The sequence below is a fragment of the Catharus ustulatus genome, chromosome 20 (assembly GCF_009819885.2).
Source record: "Catharus ustulatus isolate bCatUst1 chromosome 20, bCatUst1.pri.v2, whole genome shotgun sequence".
Lineage (NCBI taxonomy): Eukaryota > Metazoa > Chordata > Aves > Passeriformes > Turdidae > Catharus > Catharus ustulatus.
The window spans coordinates 4434693-4460470 of NC_046240.1; the positions used below are offsets into that span (position 1 = coordinate 4434693).

General features: G+C 51.8%; 1 protein-coding gene across 2 annotated transcripts in view; it reads right to left on the bottom strand.

Moving 5' to 3' along the window:
* MGAT5B (alpha-1,6-mannosylglycoprotein 6-beta-N-acetylglucosaminyltransferase B) overlaps positions 1-25778 on the bottom strand; it is a 64065-nt gene that overhangs the window by 12560 nt on the left and 25727 nt on the right. For both annotated transcript variants that reach the window (XM_033076431.2, XM_033076430.2), the window contains exons 4-11: positions 16328-16440; positions 15171-15244; positions 13033-13203; positions 12107-12271; positions 11390-11559; positions 2472-2603; positions 1575-1708; positions 399-529 (exon numbers count right to left, since the gene is read on the bottom strand). In XM_033076431.2, the coding sequence (XP_032932322.1) occupies positions 399-529; positions 1575-1708; positions 2472-2603; positions 11390-11559; positions 12107-12271; positions 13033-13203; positions 15171-15244; positions 16328-16440 (1090 nt within the window). The remainder of the gene's footprint in view (positions 1-398; positions 530-1574; positions 1709-2471; positions 2604-11389; positions 11560-12106; positions 12272-13032; positions 13204-15170; positions 15245-16327; positions 16441-25778) is intronic.

The window sequence follows — 25778 nt, forward strand, 5'->3', positions numbered from 1 at the left end:
CTTGAAAGCAGACACAAACTATCCCCATCATAATGCAGCAATCATAGCAATTAATTAGTGGCAATCATTATAATTAATTACACAAAATCATCGATACGAAATCCTCAGCCTCAGAGCTTGCTGGGAGGAAGCATCACCCAGAGCAAGGAGCAGGGAATGGCATCACCCAGAGCAAGGAGCAGGGAATGGCATCACCCAGAGCAAGGAGCAGGCAATGGCATCCCCCAGCCTCTCCCTGTCTGTTGGAGGCCCTGGATGTGTCACATCACTCCCCCAGGATGGGGACAAGGATGGTGCTCCATAAAACACCCAGATCTGCACCTTCACAGCTCGGGGAGAGCCAGAGGCTGGGGCTGCCTCCCAGCCCTGCCTGCCTGGCATGTCCCCAGGACACCCACCTTCCAGATGCTGGCCTCCTTGCCGTACACCACAGCCATGCTGCTCACTTTGTTGGCCTTGATGAGCTGCCTCTCCGTCTGGTTGAGCTCCTCCGACACGAAGCCCATGAAGGAGTTGTCAGGGGTGTGAGCTGTGGGCACCAAGGGAAGGAGACAGGGGCTGGACAGATGTTTTTTGGGATGTCCCCAGGGTTGGGGATACAGGCTGAGGGGGACTCAGCTCCAGAGCCTTGCTGGAGTGTGGAGGAAAATGGAGCTGGAATCTCTATCCAAGCAGGTCATGAAATCCAGGCTCCAGAACCCACTCTGCAGCTCTGCACAGTGAGGTATTTTTAAGGCTGCCAGAGGGGCTTTACCCAGCCAGGAAAAAGGAACACTTGAGTCACCCAGCAGCCAGTGGGACCAGACATGCACATCTCCTGTCCATGCCACAGGCAAATCCCAACCCTGAGCTGCCCTCACCCTCTGAATCCCAGCTGAACTCAAATCAGGCAACCACCACCCCCCCAGGGCAGTGCCCTGACTGTGCTGCTCCAGTGGAAGGAGCCTGGTCTCTCTCCCTGGATCTTTCTGTGGCTCAACAGGAGCTCCTTGCAGGCAGGGGAAGCAGGAGCAGAGCCAGGGAGGATGACACTGCCTGAGCATCAGCTCCTGGAGGATCTCAGAGCCCCAGAACCACCCTGGCAGGCCCTCACTGATGCCTTAAGTTTTTAGCTTTTCTATTTTTCAGACCCTGTACTGCATTAGGATATAACTGAACTCCATATAGTGTGTTAGCAAGCTCTCTTCACATTTTGGTCAGACTAAACAATCCTTCCAGACCTGAGAACCGGGGTCACCATCACAGCCTCAGGGCCCAAAAGTACAAACAAAAATGAATTGGGGGGAGCAAACTGGGATGCACCTGAAGATGCAATTGGAGGTTTAACCCCTGATATGCAAATAGACCAAACTTACAATAGTGTGAAAAACTTGTGATCATTGTCCATTTTGGGTGCAGCCTCTGCAAGGCTTTGCACTCCCCAAGGTCTGTGGGGGGCCTTTACCAAATCCCCACTTCATTCTCTGTCTAACTTTCAGGACATCTGAGATATCAACACTAAGGCCAGCAAACTGAAATTGGGAGGGAAACCCATCCCTGTGGAAGGCAGAGCCTGTGCAGGCAGCCCCACTCACGGAACATGGTCATGAACTGGGCGGGCTGCAGGTTCCAGTAGCCCCAGTTGGTGCGGTAGCCGCGCAGCGTGGCGTACTCCTCGTGGTTGTAGGCTGGCTCTGTCCCAAACGTGTCGATGACCCTCACACGGCACCTGCAGGGCACACACCCCTCAGGACACCTGCTGGCCCCAGGAACCCCCAGGCAGAGGTGCAGCAGCACATCCCCTGCGGGATCATTTCCCTCTGCAGGACCCCGGCAGCTGCCAGAATGATGAACCTCCCAAATGCTCATTAACGCCTTGCCCAATATCCTGGGAATGCTGAGGCAGGCACTAGCAGCACAAGGCTGAGGAGAGAAGAGGAACAACAAGCAAGGGAAGAGCAAAACAAGCTGAATGTGAGAGCAAATGCATTTATAATAAAAGCAATAACGCCGCTTGTCATTTTTCTCTCTAATAAAATTGTGTGGGATAGGGGAAGAGATGGGAAAAAACATAATAAATAGCAGGTCTATCAGCACTAAATTAAATCACAGATTTTCCTGGCTGGTGATGTACCAGGGGATGATGACATTTGTCTTGATGCTCAAGGAGCCAGGGGCAGAGCTCCTCACAAATTCCCAAGGCTCACACTCCCCCCATGCTGTGCCCACCTCTGGCACACACCAACACACTGCAGGCACATGCAGGGTTTGGTCTTTCCCCAACTCTCTCTCTTTTTTAATGAGGTTTCATCCTAAATACATGAGGCTCAGAATGCCTCATGCCGTGGCAGCAGGGGACACAGCAAGGCACCAGCCAGGCAAAAATCAAACATAAAATCAAAGGGTTTGGTTCCTGGGATTGGTCAGTACCTTTAGTCTTTGCTTGCTAATTAATAAAATGAAGAACAAGAGCAGGCAGTGGCTTTGCTTACCTGTATTTCTTAAAGGAGAGCCCCATGTGCTGCTTCATCTGCTGGAGGCCGTGGTAGTCGGTGTAGATCAGGTCGAAAGGCAGAGGGCTGGTCAGGGGGCAGTTCCCCCGCCCTGGAGGCACCCCTAAGTGACTGGGGAGAGCAGGAGGGGTCAGCCCCAGCAGCACCAACACTCCTTTCCCTGCTGGGACTGCAGGAGCCATCAAACAGCTCCTCTCTGACGGAGGGGGAGGCAGGTGGTTCTCCTCACCCCAGGTTTTATTTCCCAGGCCAAAGATCTGGAGTGTCCTGGTCCCTCCCCATCTTTGCACCTGCTCCAGCTGAGCTCCTGCTCCTCCCAGCACAGCATTCCCAGCCAGGGATCACCAGCATCCCAGTCAGCACACACCTCCCTGGCACCTCTCTTGTTGAAGACACCAGATTTCATTTACTTCCATTGCAGTCACACCAGTGACAGACTTGTCAGGCCACATCTTTCCTCTCCTCTCTGCCTGCAAGGCTCCCAGCTGAGCCTAAAGCTCCCTGTTCCCAGCTCCACATCCCTCCCAGCACACCCTGGAATGTTTCTCTTATTCCAGTCCTTTCCCACCACATCCCAGAGCACTCTCAGCTTCTCCTTGACTCTGCTGGCAATGCCTGTTGTTGGATGTTGGGCACATTTCATTTGTATTTCTCACTTTTGGTCCCATTTATGAAATAATCCCATAAAACAGGGGCAGCTGGCCCTGGGTCTCACTCAGGGGGTTTCCAGACAGTTCCTCACAAACAGCCACACTCAGCCCCTCTTTCCTCCTCCAGTGGATAAAATGCATTATGAAAATCCAGATAAACTCAACTGACTGCAATCTCTTTATCAAGACCATCAGTTACCTCGCAGCCAGGGTGAGATGTGATTAATCCAGCAACATACAGGCTGGTAAACCTGTGGTGTGTCTCCTTCCATTTCCAATTACCTCTGTGAACTGATGAATCCCTCTCTCCAAAGCTGTTCCACCAAGTGTATGTACCACTGATGTCAGCCTGACAGCCCATCTGCTTGTCTGGGCCATCTTTCCTCCTTCTCAGAAAAAAAACAACCCTGTGACACCTTCCAGCTTCAGCAGGTTTCTCAAAAATCCATGTTGCTTGTACTTGTGATTTCCCCGTGCCAGTTTGCTCAGAGGCTGATTCACTCTGCAGTTTTAATGCTCTTGTATTTTGTTTTTCCTCCTAAAGATGATAATTCCTCATCCTCATAACTCCACTCACACCCAAAAAGCAGCAGCATCCTCATGGAAAACCAAACTGCTGAGCTGATTTGGTCCACCCAGGCTGTCTCACTCCCACCACGCAGTTGTCCCATTTCATTCTCAGTCCTTCCAACAAGGCTGAGGAATTCCGGTTTTATTTCACAAGTCTGAGCTCAGACACTGTGAAATCTCACCCTTAGCTCCTGCCTGCCAGGATGTCTGTCTTTGTTTTCTTCTGGGCTCTTCACTTACTCTGAACCCCTATCTGGAGATGGGAATTTATCCCAGCCATGCCTGTAGGTATTTTCTCTTCTTTGAGGAATTAAAGTTCTGGTCAGGTTTTACACTCCCAGACTTTGAATCTTTCCTTCTCTGTAACCTCTCTTACTGGTTCTCTTAATTTGTCTGCATTTTCCCTTCTGAACCTGAGAATTCCCTCCCCAGCCCTACCAGGGGTTTATCTGCTCCTCACCTGAAGCTCAAATGGCCCCATAGCCCCAGGTCCATCCTCTGAGGAGCATTTCCACAAGGCTCTCACCTTGCTGAGCCCTTCAGCATTCCACCTATCAATCCCATGGCTGTTTCCAGGGAAATTAATGGCTTTCCAATCCAGGGAAAACCAAGTGACACAATTATCACAAGTATTTGCTCTCCAGTCTCTCACCAACATCAGAAAGGGCCACTCAGAGCCAGAAATTTTTTGGCCACACCTCCCTCTTCTTCTGAGCCTGATCTGGTGGAAGATGCCCTGGTCATTGCAGGGGTTGGGACAAGAAGACCTTCAAAAGGTGCCTCTGAACTCAGACTTTTCTATGGTTCTGATGTGGTTCCATGTCCTTGAGCACTGAGCACCAAGATCCTTCTGCCAGCCCCATCCCAGCCTGACACCAGTGAGGGGTCACCCCAAACTCCTGACCATGGGACTCCAGAAAATGTGTGAATGTGGAACAACCTCGCTGGCTACAGCCAGGAAAAACACAGAATTTCAGTTTAACACAAAGAGCTGCTTTTGCAGCTGCTTCATTGCTCTTGTCACAAGGAATCTCAGCATCAGCTCGGGGCAGCCTGGCTGGGGATGCTGCAGGGGGAGCAGGTTGCAGTTTTGTCACTTTTATGCACAATTTTACACGACAGGACTGATTGGGAAGATGGCAGGAATAGAAAGGCTCTCACCTCCCACAGCCACCTCGGTACAATAAATAGGGCACCAGGGAGACTCAACCTCCCAGGAAGGCTGAAGGGGAATTTTTAAGCCAGGATTTTGTAGAGATGGAATTCTAAACAACACATTTCCTCACACAGCGCTGCTTTTTCCTCAGTCATCAGACAAGCAGTGATTTACACCAACCTGCACTGTGGTGGAACCAATCCATAAACCTTGTATTTAACTAAAAATCCCCAAACCATTACACTGAGCTTGCAGCACACACCTTCCTCTAGCTGGTACATGTCACACCAGCCACTGCACTACAAAATAATCTGTAATTTAAGGAAGCCCTAACCAAGCTTGACGAGGGGTGCAGGAGGCAGCAATTAGTGTAACTCATCTTGAAGCCTCCAGAAAAGTTTCCAGCAGTTGGGGAGAGCAGGTCTGACAGTCCCAGTCCCATCAGCACTGCAATCTGCCACACATCCCCTCTCCAGGTGCTCAGGACTTGCCACATCCATTTATGCTCCCTGAGCCATGGCTGCGTGGCTGGAATAGCTCTGAGAGCAGGAGCAGTGGCTGTGAGCAGAACATCTCTTCATTTACCCCCCTCACCCTCCCAGAACACTTTATAGCCACTGATTTTAATATTCCACTCATGCAAATCCAGCCTGCACCTCTGAGATGGGGGTGGGGGGAGAATTTTTTTTTTTATTCCTCCTTATTTAAACATTCTTTATTCAGGCTTTCATCATTTGCCAGTTAAGTCAACTAATTTTCTACTAAACCCAATTTCACTCATGGTTGGAGTGCAATTTCCCTGATTTTTCCTCGTGCCATGTACTATTAATGGCGCTTGAAATTACGCAAATAAAATTGATGAGCGCAAACGCAGCCAGCACAGCCCAGGGATCTGCTGTGGAAACCACCCAGCCCCAGCCCCTGGGGGAACCTCCCCTCCCAGATCAGCTGTGGGTGATGATCCAGGGGCTCTTCCCATCCCAAATCCCAGAGCAGAGCATGGGCTGAGCCCTGGCTCCTCTCTGGGAGGGAGCAGCTCCCATCCAAGTGGATGCCGAGCTCGCCTCTCCACCAGCTGCCTCCACCAGCTGTGCCTACTCCAGAATAAATCTCCAGCAGCTTCTTGTCCTGCTATTTTCCTCTCAGAGGTACTTTAATCAGCCAGGGGACCGTCCCCTCCCCTCCAGTGCAGGCACTCTGGAGTCAGATGACTGCAGGGTTATCTTTACATCCCATTGACCTATTTTCAAATGAACCCAACGTTTCTTCCCGTGTTATCACTCCTGGTGCTGAGAAGTCGGACACTGAATGGATCTCGTGGGCATCTCCTGGCAGCCTGGGCTAATATTCTGTGTTATATTTAATTGCATCTTCTCTGCCCACATCTGCTGCCATCAGCAAGGCTGAGAACAGAGCAGGGATCGTGTCCTCGCTGCTCCCTCCCCTTCTCCATGGCTGCAGGAGCCCAGCAGGCACTGGGGTGTTAGCCAGGGGTGAAAGGGGCCAGAGCCAGGCCTGAGCAGCTCCCAGGGGTCTGTGACAACCCCATCACAAGCAACAAGTGCAAATCCAAGCCCACAAGATGAACATCCTACTGCCTGCCCTCTGCCCCCAGCTCTGCTGGAATGAGCACTCACTGGAAATGAGGATTCCCAAGCAATTTCAGCACCTGCAATGCTTTCACTTTTGTGAGGTGCACCTGACTGTTTCATTGAACTTGTATGACACAGCCCTACCCATCCAGGGGGGAAGTTCAGTAATCCATTTATTTATTAGCAAGACCTGGAGATGCACAGGAGGGTGCCAGAACAAACACTTCTTTCTGGTCACACATTCAGCAAATACGAAGGAACTTCCCAGGAAAGCAGAAATCAATACTTGGATTCTTGCAGGGAGCCGCACAAACTGAGCACTCACATGCTGCTGGTGCCTGGAGAGACCCTGGGACAGATGGGCTGTTCTCCTGCTGTCCCATCAGCTCCAAAAAAAGGAAGAAATTCTCCCCTGGGAGCGTGGTGAGGCCCTGGCAGAGACTGCCCAGAGAAGCTGTGGCTGCCCCATCCCTGGGAGCATCCAGTGCCAGGCTGGACTCGAGTGCCAGGAGCACCTGATGCTCCTTTAGAGGCTGAAGGTTCCTCCCCACTGGTGCAGAGCTGATCAATCCTCAGCCTTTGCATGCAGCTCCATCACGATCACACGGATCCAGCCACTTCTGGCTGTTTCCACAAGCATTCCTTTCTCTCCCACACAACAGCAGGACTGGCTTTGCCAGCTGGCGAGGGGAGTGAAGCCAGAGCTGGGCATGGTGCAGGTTTTCATGTGAACAGATGCAAGACAGAAAGATGGCTTTTATCTGCCAGCAGACAATTAGAAATGTGCTTTGTGGACACGGTGTTTCCATCTGAGCAGCCCTTTTTGCAGCCTGAGCACACCCTGGTGAGCATGGCAAGCACAGGAAAATGGCACTGAGAGGAGAGTGGAGGCAGAGCTTTGTCCCACCCCAGCTCCAAGGCTCCATCCCCAGGGCAGGCAGGGTGGCTCAGCACCCAAACACACGCTGGCCACAGCAGGGACAGGGCTGCCAGCACCTGAAACAGGCACGTGCTTCAAATGCAGCGCTTTGCCAGAACCAGAATTAAGAGTCCAGAACTTGACACAGGAGCAATTAAGCTCCAGGAACACTTTGTAAAGCCCTGACCCCGAGAGGCATCAAATCCCATTTTCTTCGACTTTCTGTCCTGCTTTATGAGCAGTTAATTTCGAGGGGACCATTGAGTAAAGCACCTTTCAGTGCTTTTCTGAACTCCCCAGCAGCTCACAGCTCTGCAGCCCCTTCTCCCCCAGCCTCTCCCCCAGCCCCAGAGCAGCAGCTGGACATGCCAAAATGACCACTCCCATGGCTCAAGGTGAGGGTAGGAGCTGGAGCTTCCAGGAGTGTCCCTTGTGCTGCTTCTCCCTGGGAAAAAGGCTGAGGGGATCCTTGCTGATCCTGCCTGACCCCAGGGCATGGTTGCTCCAGAGCAAAACTCTCCTCTTATTAAAGTTTTTTTTTGTGGGCACAGCCATTGCTCCAAAGTGCTGCTTGTAATTTTCCAGCATCTACTCATGAGCTGCCTCATTAACAACCCAGCTCAGAGCTTTCAGGCACTTCCCACTCCTCCCCTAGCAAGCAACAACACCAACACTGGCCTGGATTCTCACCTCCCTGAAAGCACTTTTGGGCTACCAACACAGCACCAGGGGTCTTCAGCAATAACCAAGTGCTGGCATTCAAATTTGGGATGTTTCTTCCCTCCCTGCTTCAAGACAAGGCTCAAAATGCTGCTGGCTGCCCACCCAGCACAAATCTCAGTGAGAAAACAGCTCCTGGCTCCCTGCTCCAGCTGGGGGATTCATTTTCCTCCTGGGAAGATGCACACAGAAACACGGAATGGTTTGGGTTGGAAGGGAACAGATAACCCTGTTTTTCACCCCTTGCCTCTCCAGAGGCACCAGAAGCAGCTCAAAAATTCACTGGGAGTTCAAAGGAGAACAAACACCTGCACTTAGCTCAGCTACAGGAGAAAAATAGCCCCTGGTAGGTTCACAGATCTTTAGAGTCTGTAGTGGGTAAAAGACAACCCAAATAAACTGGCCCCAGAAAACCAGGGCTGAGCTCCATGGCTGTGATCTCAGACCTCCCAGGGACATTTGGACAGTGCCCAGCCGAGCTGGGGGTGAAGCCTGCAGATTCCCCAAGCTCCTTATCTTTGTTCCAGATTAGCATTGGTCCCTAAACCAGAGGAAGAACCATCTGACACCCCTGCCCTTCTCTGCTGGGCAGGGAGAGGTGCCCAGCACACATGGTCACACTCCCAACATGTTTTCACCCCCAGCCCTCCAACACCAACTTTTCAAACCAAGGCCTTACTTCTCCTTCACTTTCCTGATCCTCAGCATTCCTGACCCAATCCAGACCAAATCCAGGCACTGCTGCATTGCAATCAATACAGATGCTAATCATGAGCAGCTCTCAGATAACCACTGGCTGAAGTGTATGCAGGCAAATATTCCAGTGATCCCTTGCCAATGATCAATACACACAGAAAAATCAGCTCAGAAATTTGAAGAGACAAAAAAAAAAATCAGGAGAGAGGTTAATCTGTGCTGAATAATTTATGGACTCCAGTGGAGGCTTTGCTGGGTGGGAGCAGCTACAGCTCCCAGCCATGAAAAGAGCTGGGGTTGCCAAAGAAAAATACACAAGGATGGATTCAACGTTTCACACTGCTGGAGCTAAATATCCCCAAACCCACCCCAGCACTGCTGCCTGTCCTGCTGCAAGGTCAGCAAGAGACACCCAGCATGGGAGAGGACAAATTCATGACCAGTTTACAGAGGTGCAGATTTTTCCTGCTTCAGGAGGGTGCAGGAGGGATAAGGAATCAGAGTTCCTGGGCTGCCCTTCCCCAGGGACAGGGATTTGGCTTTGCTGCATCCCTGCAGCCCAGCTCCAGCCCCCTGTGCATCCCTGGCTCTCTGCACCCCCTGCCCAAAGCTGTGGCTCCAGGTAAAACCTCCTCCAGGCTTTAAGGAAGAGCCCAAATTACCTCTTAGCACACCCCAGGACTAATTACACATGTTCTGCTAAGCCTCCCACTCGCCCCTGGTCAGGCAAAAGCTTTTCCCAGCACTCCTTGGAGACAGCAGCCCAGCAGCAGGGATGTTAGAGACCTGCAGGCACAGACCAGGATTGCTGGCACCACTCAGTCCTCCCCTGGCACAGCAGCTCTGACCCCTGGTGACACCACATTAACCCATCTCTTGCTGGGCTGCACCAAGGTGCCAGTGCTGGCCGGCCAAAGGGACAGAGGGGACGTGGATCATCCCCCAGCCCTGCCTCCACTCACCCAGCCCAGCAGCATGGACCTGAGCACTTGGTGTGGGTGTCCAGCATGGAAAATATCCCCAAAGGCAGGTAGAGCACAGTGCTCTGGGAGCTGGGGACAGCTCCTGGGACACAGAGCAGGGCAAGGTGAGCAGCCCCAGCCCGGCTCATTTCCCATCTCAGCTGCCAAGGGGAGAGACCGAGCTGCTGTTCCCAGGCATCCCAGGGGACACATCCAAATCCACGGCAGGAGAGGAGTTCTCATCACTGCCAAGTGACGTGGAAGCTCCCAGGCTCCTGGCAGAGGCAAAATACTCCAGGGATACAGCAAAATACTGGCCAGAGTCACTCGCAGAGGGAAACGGGTCCTGCAGAACCAGCCCTCCCTAAACAACCACCAGGAGGTTTGTCATTAAAAAACACAAACAAGAACCACACAACAACAACAACAACAGAACCCTCCCAGCCATTAACTCCTTTCATCCTTGAGTACACGGGCATTATTTAGCACGTCATTCCCATCCCTTTGAGGGGATACTGCCTCTTGCATTAGAATCGGGATTTATATCTATATTTTTAAAGTTAATTAGTTAGGAGTTAATTCCATTCATTAATTCTAAATGCTGCAGGGGCTGGGTTGGGTTTTTTTTGTTTTTTCTCCAGGGCTGTTGGTTTTTTCACTCCCTTCCCAGCATGACTCATTATATGGCCAATGCTGGCTTAGCATCTCCCAAAACACCTGCCCAGACCCCGAGGCAGCTTCAGGCTCTTCTTGATTTATAACCCATCTAATTTGCAATTTCCCTGGTAGTTGCCCTCCACTTGGGATGTCTCAGAGGAGGGGAGAAAACCTTATGAGGTGACAGAAGGAAGGCAGCAGTGTCAGCTCAGTAATAACAGAACAGCATCAGCAGAGGCACAGGGCCCACTGTTAGCTTCTCCCTCTTTTTCCATCTAATATTGGCCCCTCTTGGAGACTCTCTCCCTGTGTTCTACCCCATGGCAGAAAGAGCCAGTTCCTCAGTGGGAAGTGCCTCCAGCAGCAGCAAATCTCCCCACAGGTCCCCAGGTCACCCCCAGCACCTCCTGAGGAGGGACAACTTGGGGGCCACCGAGGACAAGGGATGCAGCTTCCACCTGGCAGCCTTGTGGAGAGGCAAGGAGGGAGGGAGGAAGGAAGCACAGTCACTGCTCAGACCACACCAGCAAAGCCCTGGGGGCTGAGTGCAGCCATGCACGGTGGGAAGAGCCAGTGACCTGCAGGACACCTGCATCCTGCAGCCACATGGCCACCAGCCCAGCAGGGAGCATCCCTGGGGAATGGGGAGGCAAAGGGAGCTTTCCCCTGGCCAGCCCCAGCCAGGTGCCAGGGGGCACAGGTGATGCTGTGTGCTGGCAGCAGGGAACCATTCTGCTCACATCCAGCACTGCAGCCACAGGGCAGAGCCCTGCTCCACATCAGCTCCATGTAAAGCATCACTTTACACCAGTCCTTCCCACTTCCCTGGGATGTAGAAGGGTGGGATCTCTCCAAGCCACAACGCTGGTGCAGGACACCACCAGCACTGTCTGAGACACAGGTGGGCAAAGAGCATCCCCAGCCTTTCCAGACCTGGTGCTTTCACCCAGGACCTCGATGAAACCCAGCACCCACCTCTGCAGCTCCTTCAGGGAGACTGTGACCCTCAGGCTGTGTCCCAGCATGAAGAGGGCAGCCAGGATGTCAGCCCACTGCACCATCTCACCCAGAGGGCCTCCCTTCAGCACCCGCGGGCTGAAAACATCCCCGGACTCCTCTGTCAGGAAGCCAATGTGGATCAAGATCTGCAGAGACAAGGACAGGGCTCAGCTCTGGGGAAAGGGACAATTTGGGTTTTCCAGCCCAGAATGACTCATGGTCCCTGATTCCCCTCAGCCCCTCTGCAGGCTGTGATCACTCAGGGAGCTCAGTCAGGTGTGCAGACAAATGACCCATGTCCAGTTAGCACAGACCCCGTGGTCAGAGCTTGGCAGCTCCCTGTGACGGCCACTCTGTGTCCTGGGGCCTGGCTCGTGTTCTCCATGTCCATCACACTTTGAACCATGGGCTGGAGCTGGATTTCCCAGCACACAGGAGCAGGTAAAGGCACAACAACAACACCCACAGGAGGGCCAGGAGCCTCAGAGGAGTGTCAGACTCCAGTGGCAGCTGGACACCACCTCCACCCACCAAAACCCATTTCCAAAATCCACCCCATTGCTCAGCAACACCAGTCCTGCCACATCCCAAATACCTGTGGGGTCATGTCATGGACAACAGGCCAACCCTCTGAGTTTCCCCCCAGCTGTGCCAGGCTCAGTTTCCCCCTCTGGCCCCCGAGAATCTCCGTACGTGTTTCTGGTCCCGCTGCCGTCCCGCCAGCTTCTGCTCGAGGCGCCGCGCCGCCCGCAGCCACTGCTGGGCCAGGTGCCGGATCCTCTTCTTCATGAAGCTCAGGGACTCCTTCCCTGTGCCAATGAGCTCCAGCAGGCGAGCCAGGTCCCTCCTGAAGGCTGCCTAGGGAAGAAGCACGCTCTGCACGGTGAGTGTAGGGAAAGCAGCTGCCAGAGGAGCCTCTGGGCTGCCCCGCGGCATTGGGGAGTTTGTCCATCTCAGCAGAGCTGATCTGAGCCCTTCCTGCTCCCCTGGAGCTGTCACAGCTCCTCCACTTCATGCCCCAAATCCCAGAGGGATCCCACTGCACCCAGCTCTCATGAGAGCCCAGACTCCTCAGCAGAGGAAAGGCACAGACACGCTGGAGTGGGTGCAGGGGAGACACAGAAATGATCAGAGGGATGAAGCATCTCTGCTGTGGAGACAGACTGAGGGAGCTGGGGATGATCAGCCTGGACAAGAGAAGGCTCCAGAGAGATCTCCTTGCAACCTTTCAGTTTTTACAGGGGCTCATAAAAAGACATTTTAGCAAGGCCTGTTGCAACAGGACAAGCAGTGACGGCTTTAAACTAAGAGAGTCGACTCAGACTAGATGTAAAGAGGAAACTTTTCATAGTGAGGGCGATAATACACTGGCACAGAGAGCTGGTGGATGCTCCATCCCTTGAAACATTCAATGCCAGGTTGGGCAGGGCTTGGAAGAACCTGTTCTACTGCAAGGTGTCCCTGCCCATAAAGATCCCTCCTGATCCCAGCCATCCTGTCATTCTGTGAAAGCCCACGAGAGGCATCACAGCCCTGCTGACACTGAATATTTATTTCCAGCAGCCTCAATGCCAATGCCTCCCCCAAAAACCCCTGAAGCCGGGCTGGGCCCACCTTACCTGTGCCCGTGGCTTTGGTGGCGGTGAGGGCACGGCCGCCGTCCTGTTCCGCCAGGGCAGGGGGGGACAGAACCACTCGACCTCGCTGAGGTAGATGAGGAAGGAGCACTCGGTGCCATCCACGCCAAAAAACGCATAGCAGGGGTCAGAGGTCCAGCGGGCCCTCATCCACTGCATGGGGCAAAGAAACACATGGAGAGGTGCCAGCCCTGCCAGCTGCCCCTGCTGTGGAAATCCTCTGTTCTCCATCCCTTCCCTCTGTCTGGGAGTGTCCGAGGTTACAATGTAAAGATGTGCCCAAAAGTTTGTATTCTGTCACCATCTGTTAAACCAGGTGGGGCAGTGATCCTTATCTCTGTGGGAGATATCCTCTGCTAATGGGCCAGCTGTTAAAAACCAGCTGGGGCAGTGCTCTTTATCTTTTCACAACCCATCCTCCCTGCAGGAGATATCTCCTGTTAATGGCCATTGAGTCCCACTGCATGATGATAAAATTACATCATCCCATTGGGAGATGCTCCAGCCAGTGGGAGGGGCCAAATATTTCCTACCTAGATAAAAAATCTGAGATTTGGAACACAAAAGCAGCCCTTACTCACTGGTTTCCAGAGGACAAGAGCCATCAGATCTTTCTGCAGGATCACTACTTCAACCAGATCACTTCACCTGGACTGCTACCACCACCCTAACCAGGGGGTGTCAGGTTGTATTCTGTCTCTGTCAGTGGTTTTTCTTTTGTACTATTGCATGTATTTTATTTTTCTCTTTTTTCCTATTAAATTGCATTTCTGACTTGGAGTGTCTCACTGGTTTTGCTTTCAAAACCATTACAGGGAGATAAAAATGAAGGGTGGCAAAAGGGCTGCAAACCCAGCCCCAGTGCACGGGGCTGATGTTCATCCACTCATTGCCTCCAGGGGATGCAGGGCAGAGGAAGAGCCAGGAGGGTTTGCTGGGGGCTCCTTGGATTTTTAGCACTGGTTCCAGCCTGCCCTGGGGGCACAGCCACTGATGCCCAGGAAATGATGCAGCACAGGGATTTCTTGTGGCTGGCTTGGCTGGGGAGCTGCTGATCTCATTGCCCCTGGGGCAGCAGGGCAGGGTGACAAATCTGCCAGCAGTCCCCAGGGATGATTTCACACAGAGGAGAATAACCAGGGACCAGAGCAGCAATTTATCATCCCTCACAATGGCTCTTGCAAGCCTCTTCCTAATTCAACTACAGAAACAAATCTGCTCAGGGACAGGTTGCTGTGCCCAATCTGTAAAGCACAGCAATCACCAGGAGGGGAGATGGGATTACAGCCTTCCACAATTGCATTACATCCTGAATTTACTCAAATGGTGGAAGGAAAGGATGGCTAACACCCGTGAAAGTGAAAAATCCAGCCCCCTCCAATATAATTTTCTTATACCCTTCAACATCCTTCCAGGGAGACTGAGCCCTGCAGAAGCCTGAGCTCGAAGCAGGTTGGGAAGAGGAAGGAAAAGGGCAATGCTTTTAATTAGTTGATGGAAATATGCTCTCTGACAAAGCCATCATGCTCTGGGCCAAGTGCCAGGCTGGATTCTGGTGTGAAGAGCAGGTTGGGTCAGGCAGGACATCTGATTTGAGATGGAGGTCCTGGCCTGAACAAGGTGCTGCTCTGAGCAGTGCTGGGCTTGTGCCCCAGGCACCAAGGAATGCTCCAGGTATTCAGAGATGATGTGACAAGGCTTCCTCCTCACTGTGCTCCTGGCCCTGAACACACAAATGCAGGCAGGGACAGCTGCAGGCAGAGGTGGCCTCACAGCTTGTTCTGTGGCTTCAGTGCTTTGTACCTCTCCAGCTAAAGGTACATTTGGGGAGGGCATTATTGGGGGAAAACAATCCCATTTCTGTGGCAAAGACTGCCAGAGAAGGCTGGACACCTCCCTTGTGTTTAGTCTTCAAAGCACAGCCTTGTTTTGCTTTCCACACCTTTGGCTCTGCTCCTCCTCCTTCAACGGGCTGCACCTTTCCAATATTCCAAACATTTTATTCTGGAAAACATCCAGTTCCCATTGCCCTTCCCAGGGTCACTGCTTTGGGCCCTTCCCCTCCCAGCAGTTTCCATCCCAGCTGGAGACCCCCTCCCACACAGGGAACCCCAACTCACCTCCACCTTCCCAGCACAGTCGGGGAACTTGGGGTCCCTGGGCACCTCACACTGATCCCTCCTGCCTTCCATCACTGCAGAGAGACAATTTGGGCATGGGGAGAGCTGGGACATGACAGAGGAGCAGCTGGAAATGCTGTGAGGAGATTGGGATGGGATGGGATGGGATGGGATGGGATGGGATGGGATGGGATGGGATGGGATGGGATGGGATGGGATGGGATGGGATGGGATGGGATGGGATGGGATGGGGCTGGCAGCCCTCAGGCATGTTCACTGGTGCCACAGCTGGGCTGGCAGACAGCCCCACCCCACTGGATGGAGGAGGACATCAAGATGTGAAGAATCTTCAGCATCCTTCCCAAATCAGGAAAGCAACAGAGGAAACCACCCTGCTATAATGCTGGGAACATTCTCTTTTCCTAAATCTCAGCAGGTCCATTTCCTGCATTTCCCTGTGCCCTCTGCCTGGTCCAGACCCCAAGTTCCATCTATCCCCACTCTTGCAAGCAGGCTGCAGGATCTAGGGAAGTGCTTTACACTGTAAACTTGCAATAAAAACTGTCCAGCTGAGCTGCTGGAAGAAGACTCAGCCCCCAGGGTGAGTTCCAGAATAAGCCATAAAGTGGCTAAAAAGGTATCAGAATCTTTTCTCCCTTCATGGTTGGGTCAATAAAAACCACCACACCTTTTCTAAGCCCTCCTTTGCCCATAATTGAAAAGTATGAGGTGCAGGAGGCAGTGGAAGGATCTTCTGCCTAAACCCCAAGAACCACACAGGCACGTGGGGAAACATCTGCAGAGCCCAGCTGCCCCCCAGCAGTGCCACAGTGGGATGGGAATGTCTCTCCTGGTGCTGAATCCCAGTCCCTGTGAATCTGGATCCAAACCACCAAATTTTTCTATCCAGGTGCTTGTGTTGGCACTGCTACTCACCTTTAATTTTGCATTTAATTCCCTGGCATTTATTCCTGACAGCCATTCAGATTTGTCACCACTCATCCCCTTGGCAGGCACAAGTTTCCCAGTAAGGCAGCTTCAAGATCAGCCTCCATTTCTGGGACTTTTACCAAATTTGTCATGGTTGGATCTTCCCATGGGGCACAACAAAACACACTCAGGGGTTTTGGGGCACGGGGACCCCCAGGGTCACTCACCTTTCCCATTCAGGAGGCTGTTCCGGAGAATCTGATCCACCTTTATTGCAATGTCTGACACGTTCTGAGCTATGGCCTGGATCCTCTCCATCAGCCCAGCTGCTGGCTGGAACCTGGGAAAGAAACCAAATCAACCCTGAGAACTCCATGGCTCCCAGTGGTGACACTCAGAGTGAAATCCATGCCCTTGGAAGCTGTCAGCAGGTTGAACTTAGCTCCAGGATGAAACATGGGAATGCCTGGTGCAGCATTTAACAGGAGAAGTCATCACTGCCTTCCAGGAAGTTTGATTGAAAACTTGTTTAAATCAGTATTTTATACATATTCTGCCATTTTTTGCAGTGTGCTGTTAAACATGGATCCACCTGTGCATTTTATGTGGGGAAAATATTAAACAGACTGGCAAAAAAACCTTTTTTTCTTATTTCCGATGTGCTGTGTTTGAAAATCCTCTGCTGTGATTATTGGCTTTGCAGTAGGAAGCTGTGCTGGGGGAAAAAAGGTGAAAAAGAATAAAAATACAGAGAAAAGAAGATAAAACTGAGGAGGGCTGAGGAACTTTGTGGGCTTGGAGCAGAGTGATGAAAAACACACAGGACCAAAGGTGGGGATCAGTTCCCCTCTTAAGGAACGAGTGACAGGACAAGACAAAACAGCCTCAAGTTGTACCTGGGGAGGTTTGGATTGGATAGCAGGAAAAATTTCTTCACTGAAAGTGAGGCCAGGCATTGGAACAGCCTGCCCAGGGAAGCAGTGGAATCATCACCCTGGAAGTGTCCAAGAAATGCCCAGATGTGGTTCTTAGGGACAGGGGTTAGTGATGGGCTTGGCAGTGCTGGGTTAGAGGCTGGACTCGATGATAGCAGAGGTGTTTCCCAACCTCAGTGGCTGTGAGACTCAGGTGAGTGCATTTCCAGGACCCCAGGAGGAGCAGCAGTGCAGGACAGGGAGCCAGGGCTGAGCTGGGCACTGCAGCCCCAGCAAAGCCCACAGCACCTTCCACCAGGGCTCGAGCTCAGACCCCAGCAGCTGGGACAGCTGCACATGGAATCCAGCCTGGAATCACCACTGTCCTGGGTGAACAGCCCCATGGAACTCATCTAAGGAGCACCTTGTGTGCACAGGGAAACAGAGCCCTGTAAAGAGGCTGGGGCTCCATTAAAACCTGCAATAACCTGGAAAAAGGCAAAGAGAACTCCTTCCATCAGCAGTGGAGCCCTGCCAGGCTTGACAAGGAGCAAGCCCTCCTGCTCCACCACCTCTCCTGCCACTTCCACCACAAACAGCCACCACATCTCAACCAGTTATCCCAGTAAATAATTTCCCCTTCTGCAGCCTTTGGGTTCTAAGTTTCCCCCCCTGCTGCCACCGAGGTCGTTACAATGCAAGGGAATGTCACATGTAGTGAGCAAAACCAAAAGGGCTACCTTGAATACTCGTGGCACAAAAAATATGTGCTGATGTCAGGCCCTTCGTGGTGAAGTTTTATGTTTGTTCTCCAGCAGATCAGTGAACCTGAAGGCTGGGATTTAAAGTACCTCTGTCCTCAAGGCTAAAAAAATCCTGGTTTTATGAACCGACACTGCTTCGGCTGTTGATTTAAAGTCCATTTGCCAGCAGCGAGCAGCCCACATTTTTCCTTCTGGCATGGTTTACAACCATCAATATTCAGGCTGCATATCTCCACAGGGAGCCACTGATCTTGGGCTTTTAAGAAATAATAATTAAATGCAGAGGACACCATTGCCCCCGAGTCACTTCCAACCTTTGCAGAGAATAAACCCCAGGTATCCTGCTGTAACTGCTGCAGCAGGCAGGCTGCTCGTGAGGCCCTGGGAAAATATGGGCACAAAAACAACCTCAGATAAGCTCTGCTGGTCAGCATGGCTCTGAGGAGATAAAATTGTCCTGGTCTGAAAGCTCACAAACCCCTGTTTCTGCAACCCTTTTCCCACCAGCAAGCAGCCATCAGACCCTATGGGTGATGCAGAGGCACTCAGTAAACACCTGGCATGGGAAATTTAGGAGGAAACATCACATGGATGCAGTGAATTTAGAGCCAGTGGGCCCAAACTGCTGTTTTCCACAGGAAAAGGATGTGGGCTTGGTGAAGATGCTCCCATCACTCATGGAAAGGAGAAAGGATGAGCACAGCCACAGCAGCAGTGCTCTCACCCTTCAGAGCACTTGGATTAGCTCAGTCTGGCTTCTGCCTCCTCCCAGAACCTATCCCAATCCTCACATGCTCCCAAACACCCCAGGAGCCAGGTGAGCCTCAAAACCCAACAGCAGCCTCAGTCCCCACCTCCTCAGCAATGACCTCCAGAGCTCAGCTCAGCCAGGGCTCAGCACTGGGCAGCCACAAAAATGCTCCAACAAAAACCAGGATCATTATCCTAAATAAATGGCTTTCTGCCAGCTCAGCCCTGCAGCCAGCCTGAGTCCTGCCAGGCAGCAGTGCTGGGTGATGGAGCTGGCCCAGGCTCTTGTGAAGACACAAAGATTTCCCCTCAAAGCCCTTGGATGCAAAATGTATTTCTGAGCATTCAGAAATACATCTGGAGGACTCCAGTTCTCCAAACAATCCAGGCATTACATGAACATCACAAAACACAGGGGATTACTGTAAAATGACACTAAAAATGCCCACCATGACCCTTGGAACATAGGAAAGCAGAGGGATAAAGGCAGAAAAGTCCCTTTGAAACACAGAGCCAGGCTCAGATCTGCCATGCTCCTCACCCTTGCATGTTGAACTGGCTGCCTCCAAAGCCTGGTGACTCTGAGCAAGGGATTTCATGCCTGGGGAGAAGAGGCACGCTCCCAGGTGAGAGAGCTGACAGTCCCAGGGTTTGTATCTGCTGGGAACGAGGCCATCAGGGGAGCAGCAAATCTCATGTAAGGCATTAAGGAGGTGACAAGCAGGTTAAGCATAAGTTACATCAACTATCAGCACAGCGATTTGTCACCCAGGCAGGGGACAAGAAAACAAGGTGTTTAAAGGTGCATCTCCTACGTGCAGAGGTTCTGTGTGCCTGGCAGGAGTTTGAAGCTTCGTTGTTGGTAACTGGAGACACCAGGCAGGACAAGGTAAGAGGTTTGTTCTGCTCAGGGATAACTCAGCAGAGCAGGAATATCCCACCACATGGTTGTATCCAGGACGGCCAGCCCAGTGGAAAAAAAAATCTCCTTTCTTCCAGCACCAGCACTGCCCAGGGAGAAGCTTTTTGCCTTTTCCCTCCTTGCTTTTTAAATTTTTCCACAGCGACACACTAAATGCCACCAAAACGGGCTGGCACTGTGCCAGCTATTGAAACAACACTAAATTACCATGGCTTTTCTAGAACAATTTTTTCCCTGGGACCTTAAAACCGTTTACTACAGCAAATACAGTACTTTTACTCCTAACCAGCAATATAGATTTCGTCTTTATTATTTTCAGATTTATATTTCCCCCTGTTGATTAAGATTCAGATCACACTGTGCCTTATAATGCTCTGTATACAGTATTCATCTCCTTTCAAAAACTGCTATTAAGATGTATCTTTCCCCACTGACAGATCATTTGCCATAGAATATAGCCGGAGGTTGGGTTTTCCGTCACTTTTTTATGCATTAATTTGGTTCCCTTCACTTTGCTCTTGTCCCCAGCTCCGTAGCACCAGCTTGGTTTCAGCCTGTTTATCCCTTTACAAGCCACTGTATTTTTATTGCCTTTTATAAAAGTGGCATTATGAAAAGATGAATCTCTTTCTCTTTGTGTGTTGTCTTCATAATACAAGCCCTAAACATATTTGCTTGCTCATCCGATATTTCTTGCTATTAACTTGTGAAAGCCGTGGCTTTGGGAAGACCAATACAGATGGAGAAAAGCAGATGTTCTGAAGATAATACATCAACAAATTCAGCATTTGCACAGAGCAGTTTACCAAAGGATTTCCACTTGCTCACATCCAGTGTCTGTGCTGACATTTGACACTTTAAATATTTTTTTAAGTTTTTGCCCAAACCCAGAGCAGAGCAGAAAGCAGCAGGGCTGGGGCTGAGCTCTCGCTGTTCCACTGCTCTGGGGACACAAATCACATCCAGCCCCACAAGTCTCCAGGACAGGGAGCTGAAATCCCACAGGCAGCACTGATGGCCGAGGGAAAAGGATCTTTCCTGACCTCCTGGCTCCTGCTGAGCTTGTGAGGTGTTGTTAAAACAGCTGGGATGTCTCAGGAGAAATGAGCCCCAAGGGCATCTCCAGCAGGTCACCCTGAGGGCTCAGGCTGCTCTTCCCATCCATCCATCTGTCCCTTCATCCCCAACTCTGTCAAGTCACCAGCTTGGTGGCTGGAAACCTGAGGGGTCCCAGGGATATGGGGAAAAGCCTTCATCCAAGTGCTGCATAAATAAAAAAAGTTATTTAAATCTCCAGGAGATGGAGAAATTAAAAACTTTGCTTCACTAACATAAGAGAATACAAGTAAAACCCATCCATGCTGAAGGAAAAACATTTTTGGGAGACCCATGCCCTTGTGTGTATCTCCACATCTTCTCTGAGATGGCTTGCATCCAAAAATCCAGAAGCCAGGGCTGCCCATGTGGGGGAGGGCAGGACACAGGCACAGGGGGATTACTGGGGGGCTGAAGCTCTGCCTAAATTTGTGTCACAGTCCCCTGACAGCAGTGACCCCAGCACAGGTGGTGCAGCAGCAGAGGCAGCAGTGGCCAGGCTCAGCTGTGCAGTTTATATTTATTGGCCATGTAATCCTGGGTTTAATCCTCATCCGTGCTGCTCCCCTGAGCTTGGATGAGCAGCCCTGGGCTGAGCTGCTGCTCCTTGTGGTGGGAGGGCAGCACACCTGGTGTGGGCAGGGAGGGTTCCAGGTCCTGCCCCACCTGGGAAAGGCTCAGACCCCAGGGGCACAGCCCCAAAGCTCTGCTTATGATCAGCGTGGCAGAAATTTAGAGTCACACTGGAGGAGACAAGTGCAGGGGCTTTGCTCCCCCTGGACTCTGCCAGGTCACCCAGATCCTTTCCTGACACTGGACAGGGACAGGGATGTGGCACCATACCTCTGAGAAGTGGGTTTATCCTTCACAGCTGCTCCTGCCAGTCAACTGGCTGAGAAATTAAAATGAAATAAAAGTATTTTCTAAATAATCAGAGGATAGTGTTTACTCCCAGTGCAATTTCTGGGGTCTCTGTACATCCCAATGTTTTCCACCTCAGGGTGACACAAACAGCTCAGTCTCCCCTCCATGAACACCTGGATAAAGACCTGAGTTCACTCTGGCCATGGTTGTGCTCACTGGGAATTCACCCTGGGAAAATATCCCACAGAACTTGACTTGGGATGGGAGCATTCCTTGGAAACTCATTTGAAGCAAATACCAGATGATGCATGAGCAGAGCCTGATTGAACACCAAGTTACATAATAAATCACATAATAAATACAAGAGCATTTAACTCACTAAAGCACTTCCATTTATTTTCATTTCAGTTGATTGTTGGTGATATTTCTCACACAAATACTCTTCTAAGAAACCCTGAGCTAACCCAAAGCCCACGGCTGCACAGCCCAGGGGAGGACACTGACATTTCAGTGAGCTGACAATAAACTTCATGAAAAAAATTATGGAAAACAGCTTTGCAATCAAACCCTGTAGCTCACCAGCACAGCCAGCAAAGTCTAACCAACACCATTAATTAAACTATTTTATCAATGCTATAAAGTGCTTTCAGATCTTACCCAAGCTGAACACTGAGCTGAAGCCTCAAGCCCAAATCTTCATTTTCCTCCTGACCCTCAGAGCAGAACTGGGCTGAGCCACAGGCCCAGGCAGCTGTGGGTTTATTTGTGGGAACACAAGGGATCATGAAAAGGAGGGTTATGGGATCACCACTTTGTTGGGGCATAAATCAGATATATTTATCTACAGGCTTGAGAAGCCTGATGCAGGCTGGGAGAAAACACCTTCAGTGAGCTGGGAAGGCATTGCCAACCTCAGTCTTGACTAAGAGGGACCTGCCAAAAACTGACACCAAAACCAGTGGTTTTGATCAGAATCTTTGGGGCAAGATCCATTCCTCAGCCCCCCATTTCCTTAGCCAGCTGTGTGTGTGGTGGTTGTGCTCTGTTTAGTTTTAGCAGGGGTGTTTTGGCAGCCTGTGTTTGCACTGCCCACTACACCCTCCCCACACACCCCTCTCCACTGTGCCCATGCCCCCCAGGCTGGGAACCCCTTGAGTCCATCCCTCTGTTTGCTCCCAGCTGCTCCAAAATCAGGGGATCTGATGGAGGGTAACAGGCTCTGATTTTCCCTGTAGGGTAGAGGCAGCCCCACATCAGCAGCACCCCAGCACTGCCCCTGTACAGCCACCCAAGCAAAACCAAGCATGGCACACAAACACCAGTGCCCTCAGGTGCTCATTCACCAAGAATGAGCCTCATTTGTAATAAAGGAGCCCCTGGTGTGCCAATGCTTTGGCATGACATAAAATAAAAAATTAAATATAATATATAAAAAGTAAATTAAAATAAACAAAATAATCAGAAGGCAAAGCCTGTTGCTGGATTAGGTTCAGCAGATTGAGCAGGAGGTGCTGGGGGAGATGTTGGGAGCAGGAGGGGAGGGTGTGAGTGCCTGGGCATACCTTGGCACCTGTGCTGTCACCATGCTGGTGATGCCCAGCACCACTGGGCTGGGGGGCTCTTCCATGAGGCCACAGCCCTTCTGGAAATGTGGGATGCATGGATGGACCCTGCTCACCTGCACACAGCCACCTCCCTGCTCTCCCTCAGAGAGAAAAGCAATTTATCTCAGCTGCCCAGGCCTGCATTCCCCCATTTAAGTCTCTCCTGATCCTGGTGGGGACTCCAGACCAGCAGTACCCACACTGTGCCATTCCCTCCAGGTAACACTGAAATCATCCAGGGCCAGGCTGGAGACATCCCCAGGAGCTGGCAAGAAACAATCATCACCTCTGCCAGGATGGACTGGGCTGTGGGCCCTGTGAGGGAGATGAGTGCTGGGGAGGAAGGCTCCTGTCTCCTGATGCACCCCTGCTCCTGCAGCAGAGCTCAGCTCAGCAGAACAGCACCCAGCAAAGCCAGGCTGGACACAGGATGGGTCTGACCTCCCTGGGCTGCTCTGAACAGCTTTCACCCCCTCCCCTTGCTGCAGCCCCCCCTGAGCCCCTCCATTTGCCAAGGAGATGGGAGGGGAAGGCACAGAGGGGTCCAGCACTGCTCCAGGCTCACCTGGGCAGCAGGAGACCACAGCATCTGGCAGAGATTTCACTGCAGCCAGCTCACCACCAGCAACAATTCAGGAATTAATAGAGCCAGGCTGGCAGGATGCAGGAACATCATCCATTTAGTGTCATATTGCGAGACTTTTAATTACTGGGGGAATATGGAGTCATGTAATGATTACAAGAACAAATACTTAAAGTGTGTGGAAATTAACTGAGCCTTGGCAGTAATTAAGCTTGAAGATTAATCAGTCGTTAGCAAATAACACCCTTTGCAGTCTAACCAGCATGAGGGGGAGAGGGATGACCAGGGATGGCAGTGCTGCAGACCCCAGCCTTCCCTCTGCCATGTCCCTGTGGGATGAGGTGGGCAGGGCAGCCCAGCTCCTGGAAAAGGGCTTCTCTGAGCTCCAGAAATGCTGGGTTATGGTACCAGGGCTTCTCTGAGCTCCAGAAATGCTGGGTTATGGTACCAGAGCTTCTCTGAGCTCCAGAAATGCTGGGTTGCGGCATCAGAGCTTCTCTCAGCCCCACCACTGCTGGGTTATGGTACCAGGGCTTCTCCAAGCTCCAGAACCGCTGGGTTGTGGTACCAGGGCTTCTCCCAGCCCCAGCATTGCTGAGTTATGGTACCACGGCCTCTCCCAGTCCCAGCATTGCTGGGTTATGGTACCAGAGCTTCTCCCAGCCCCAGAACCGCTGGGTTGTGGTACCAGGGCTTCTCTAAGCCCCAGCAATGCTGGGTTATGGTACCAGCTTGGGCCAGCACTTCACACCCCCTCCTCCCCTCCCTCCCAAGCACTTTTCAGAGAAAGATCAACACTTCCCCTGCAAACTAATGTTTCCCTTGCCCAGTAAACAGCTCTCCAGGAGGCTTCCATAAGTACTCCTAATTTCCTTCCCCTCGGATGATTTACGAGGGTTGCATTCAATTAACAGCAGTATTGATTTTCTGCAGCTGACTGGCAGGCTGCTGGTCCTCGTTAGGGAATCCATCCTTAATCCATCCTTCCCTTCCCAGCCCGGGCAGGGTGCAGGCAGCAGGGAGCCCAGGCAGGGCTGGAGAAGGGATCCAGCAGCCCCTGGGGCTCACAGGTACAGCCTGTGTCCTTATCCCAGCCTGACATCCCACAAAACCCCTGGGCAGCTCTTCTAAGGGGGAGAAAATCAGAGTGGGATATTTGGGTTTTCCAAGAGTTTTATCTAAAGCATTGGGATGAAATGGAAGAAATGGAGGCACCTGTGGAATATTTGATCAGACAGCCCCTAGGGAGCACGAAAGATTTTGGAGCAACATTCAGCTTGGAAGGCTGGGAGGCTTTCCAGGGCAGGCCATTAATTCCACCCCCTATATACAGATTTTCCTTGCACTTTCTGAGGGGTAAAGCCACCCCAGGCCTCTGCTGGAGTGGTACAGGGCTCACAGGTTATTCCATAAAGCTCAGCAAAGCCTTCACCTCCTTCCTCAGCTGGGGCTCTGCAAAACCCAGCCCTCCTGATTCCACTGGAGATCCAGCCTTAAGCAGGAGAGCACTGTGTAAAAACAAGAATTAATCCACTTTTGGGCAACTGGAACCACAAAGCCCACGCTGAGGGAAGGCAGCAGCCATGCCAAGGAGGGATGCTTTGAAGCCTAAAATCCCTTTGAAATTAGCACCCTTTAATTGTATTATCTTTCCCTGACAGCCTCAAGTCGGTCACTGGTGATCAAAGAGACAGAGACAGGGAGGGAAGGAGACAAGCCCTGGTTGGAATCCTGGGGTGCTAAGGAGGAACAGCACCCAGGTGTCTCTGTGGGGCTGCTCTGGCTTCAGGACTCACTGCTGGAGGAGCCCAATCCCACCCCAGCACTGCAGCTGGTTACCCTCAAAGGACAGGGACCTCAGCACCCAGACCCCACAGGGTTCCACACCAGCTGCTTTTGGATTCCCCTGGGATGCTGTACTCAGCTCCAGAGGGCACCCAGAGCTGTGGAACCAGCCCAGAGCCAGCTCTGCTCAGAGCAGGGCAGCTCTGTGCCCTTCCAGCTGCCTTGTGCACCCCTCAGAGGGCAGCAGGGACCAGGACAAGACAAGAAAGGTCACCCTGGATGTGGCAGCACGTGTGGCAGCAGAGGTGGAGCCACTCAGACCTGCTGAGACACAGAAGAGCTGTAACACTCCCAACACATCCACGGGGCTGCAGGGAAGGGAGGGAGCCCTCAGGAA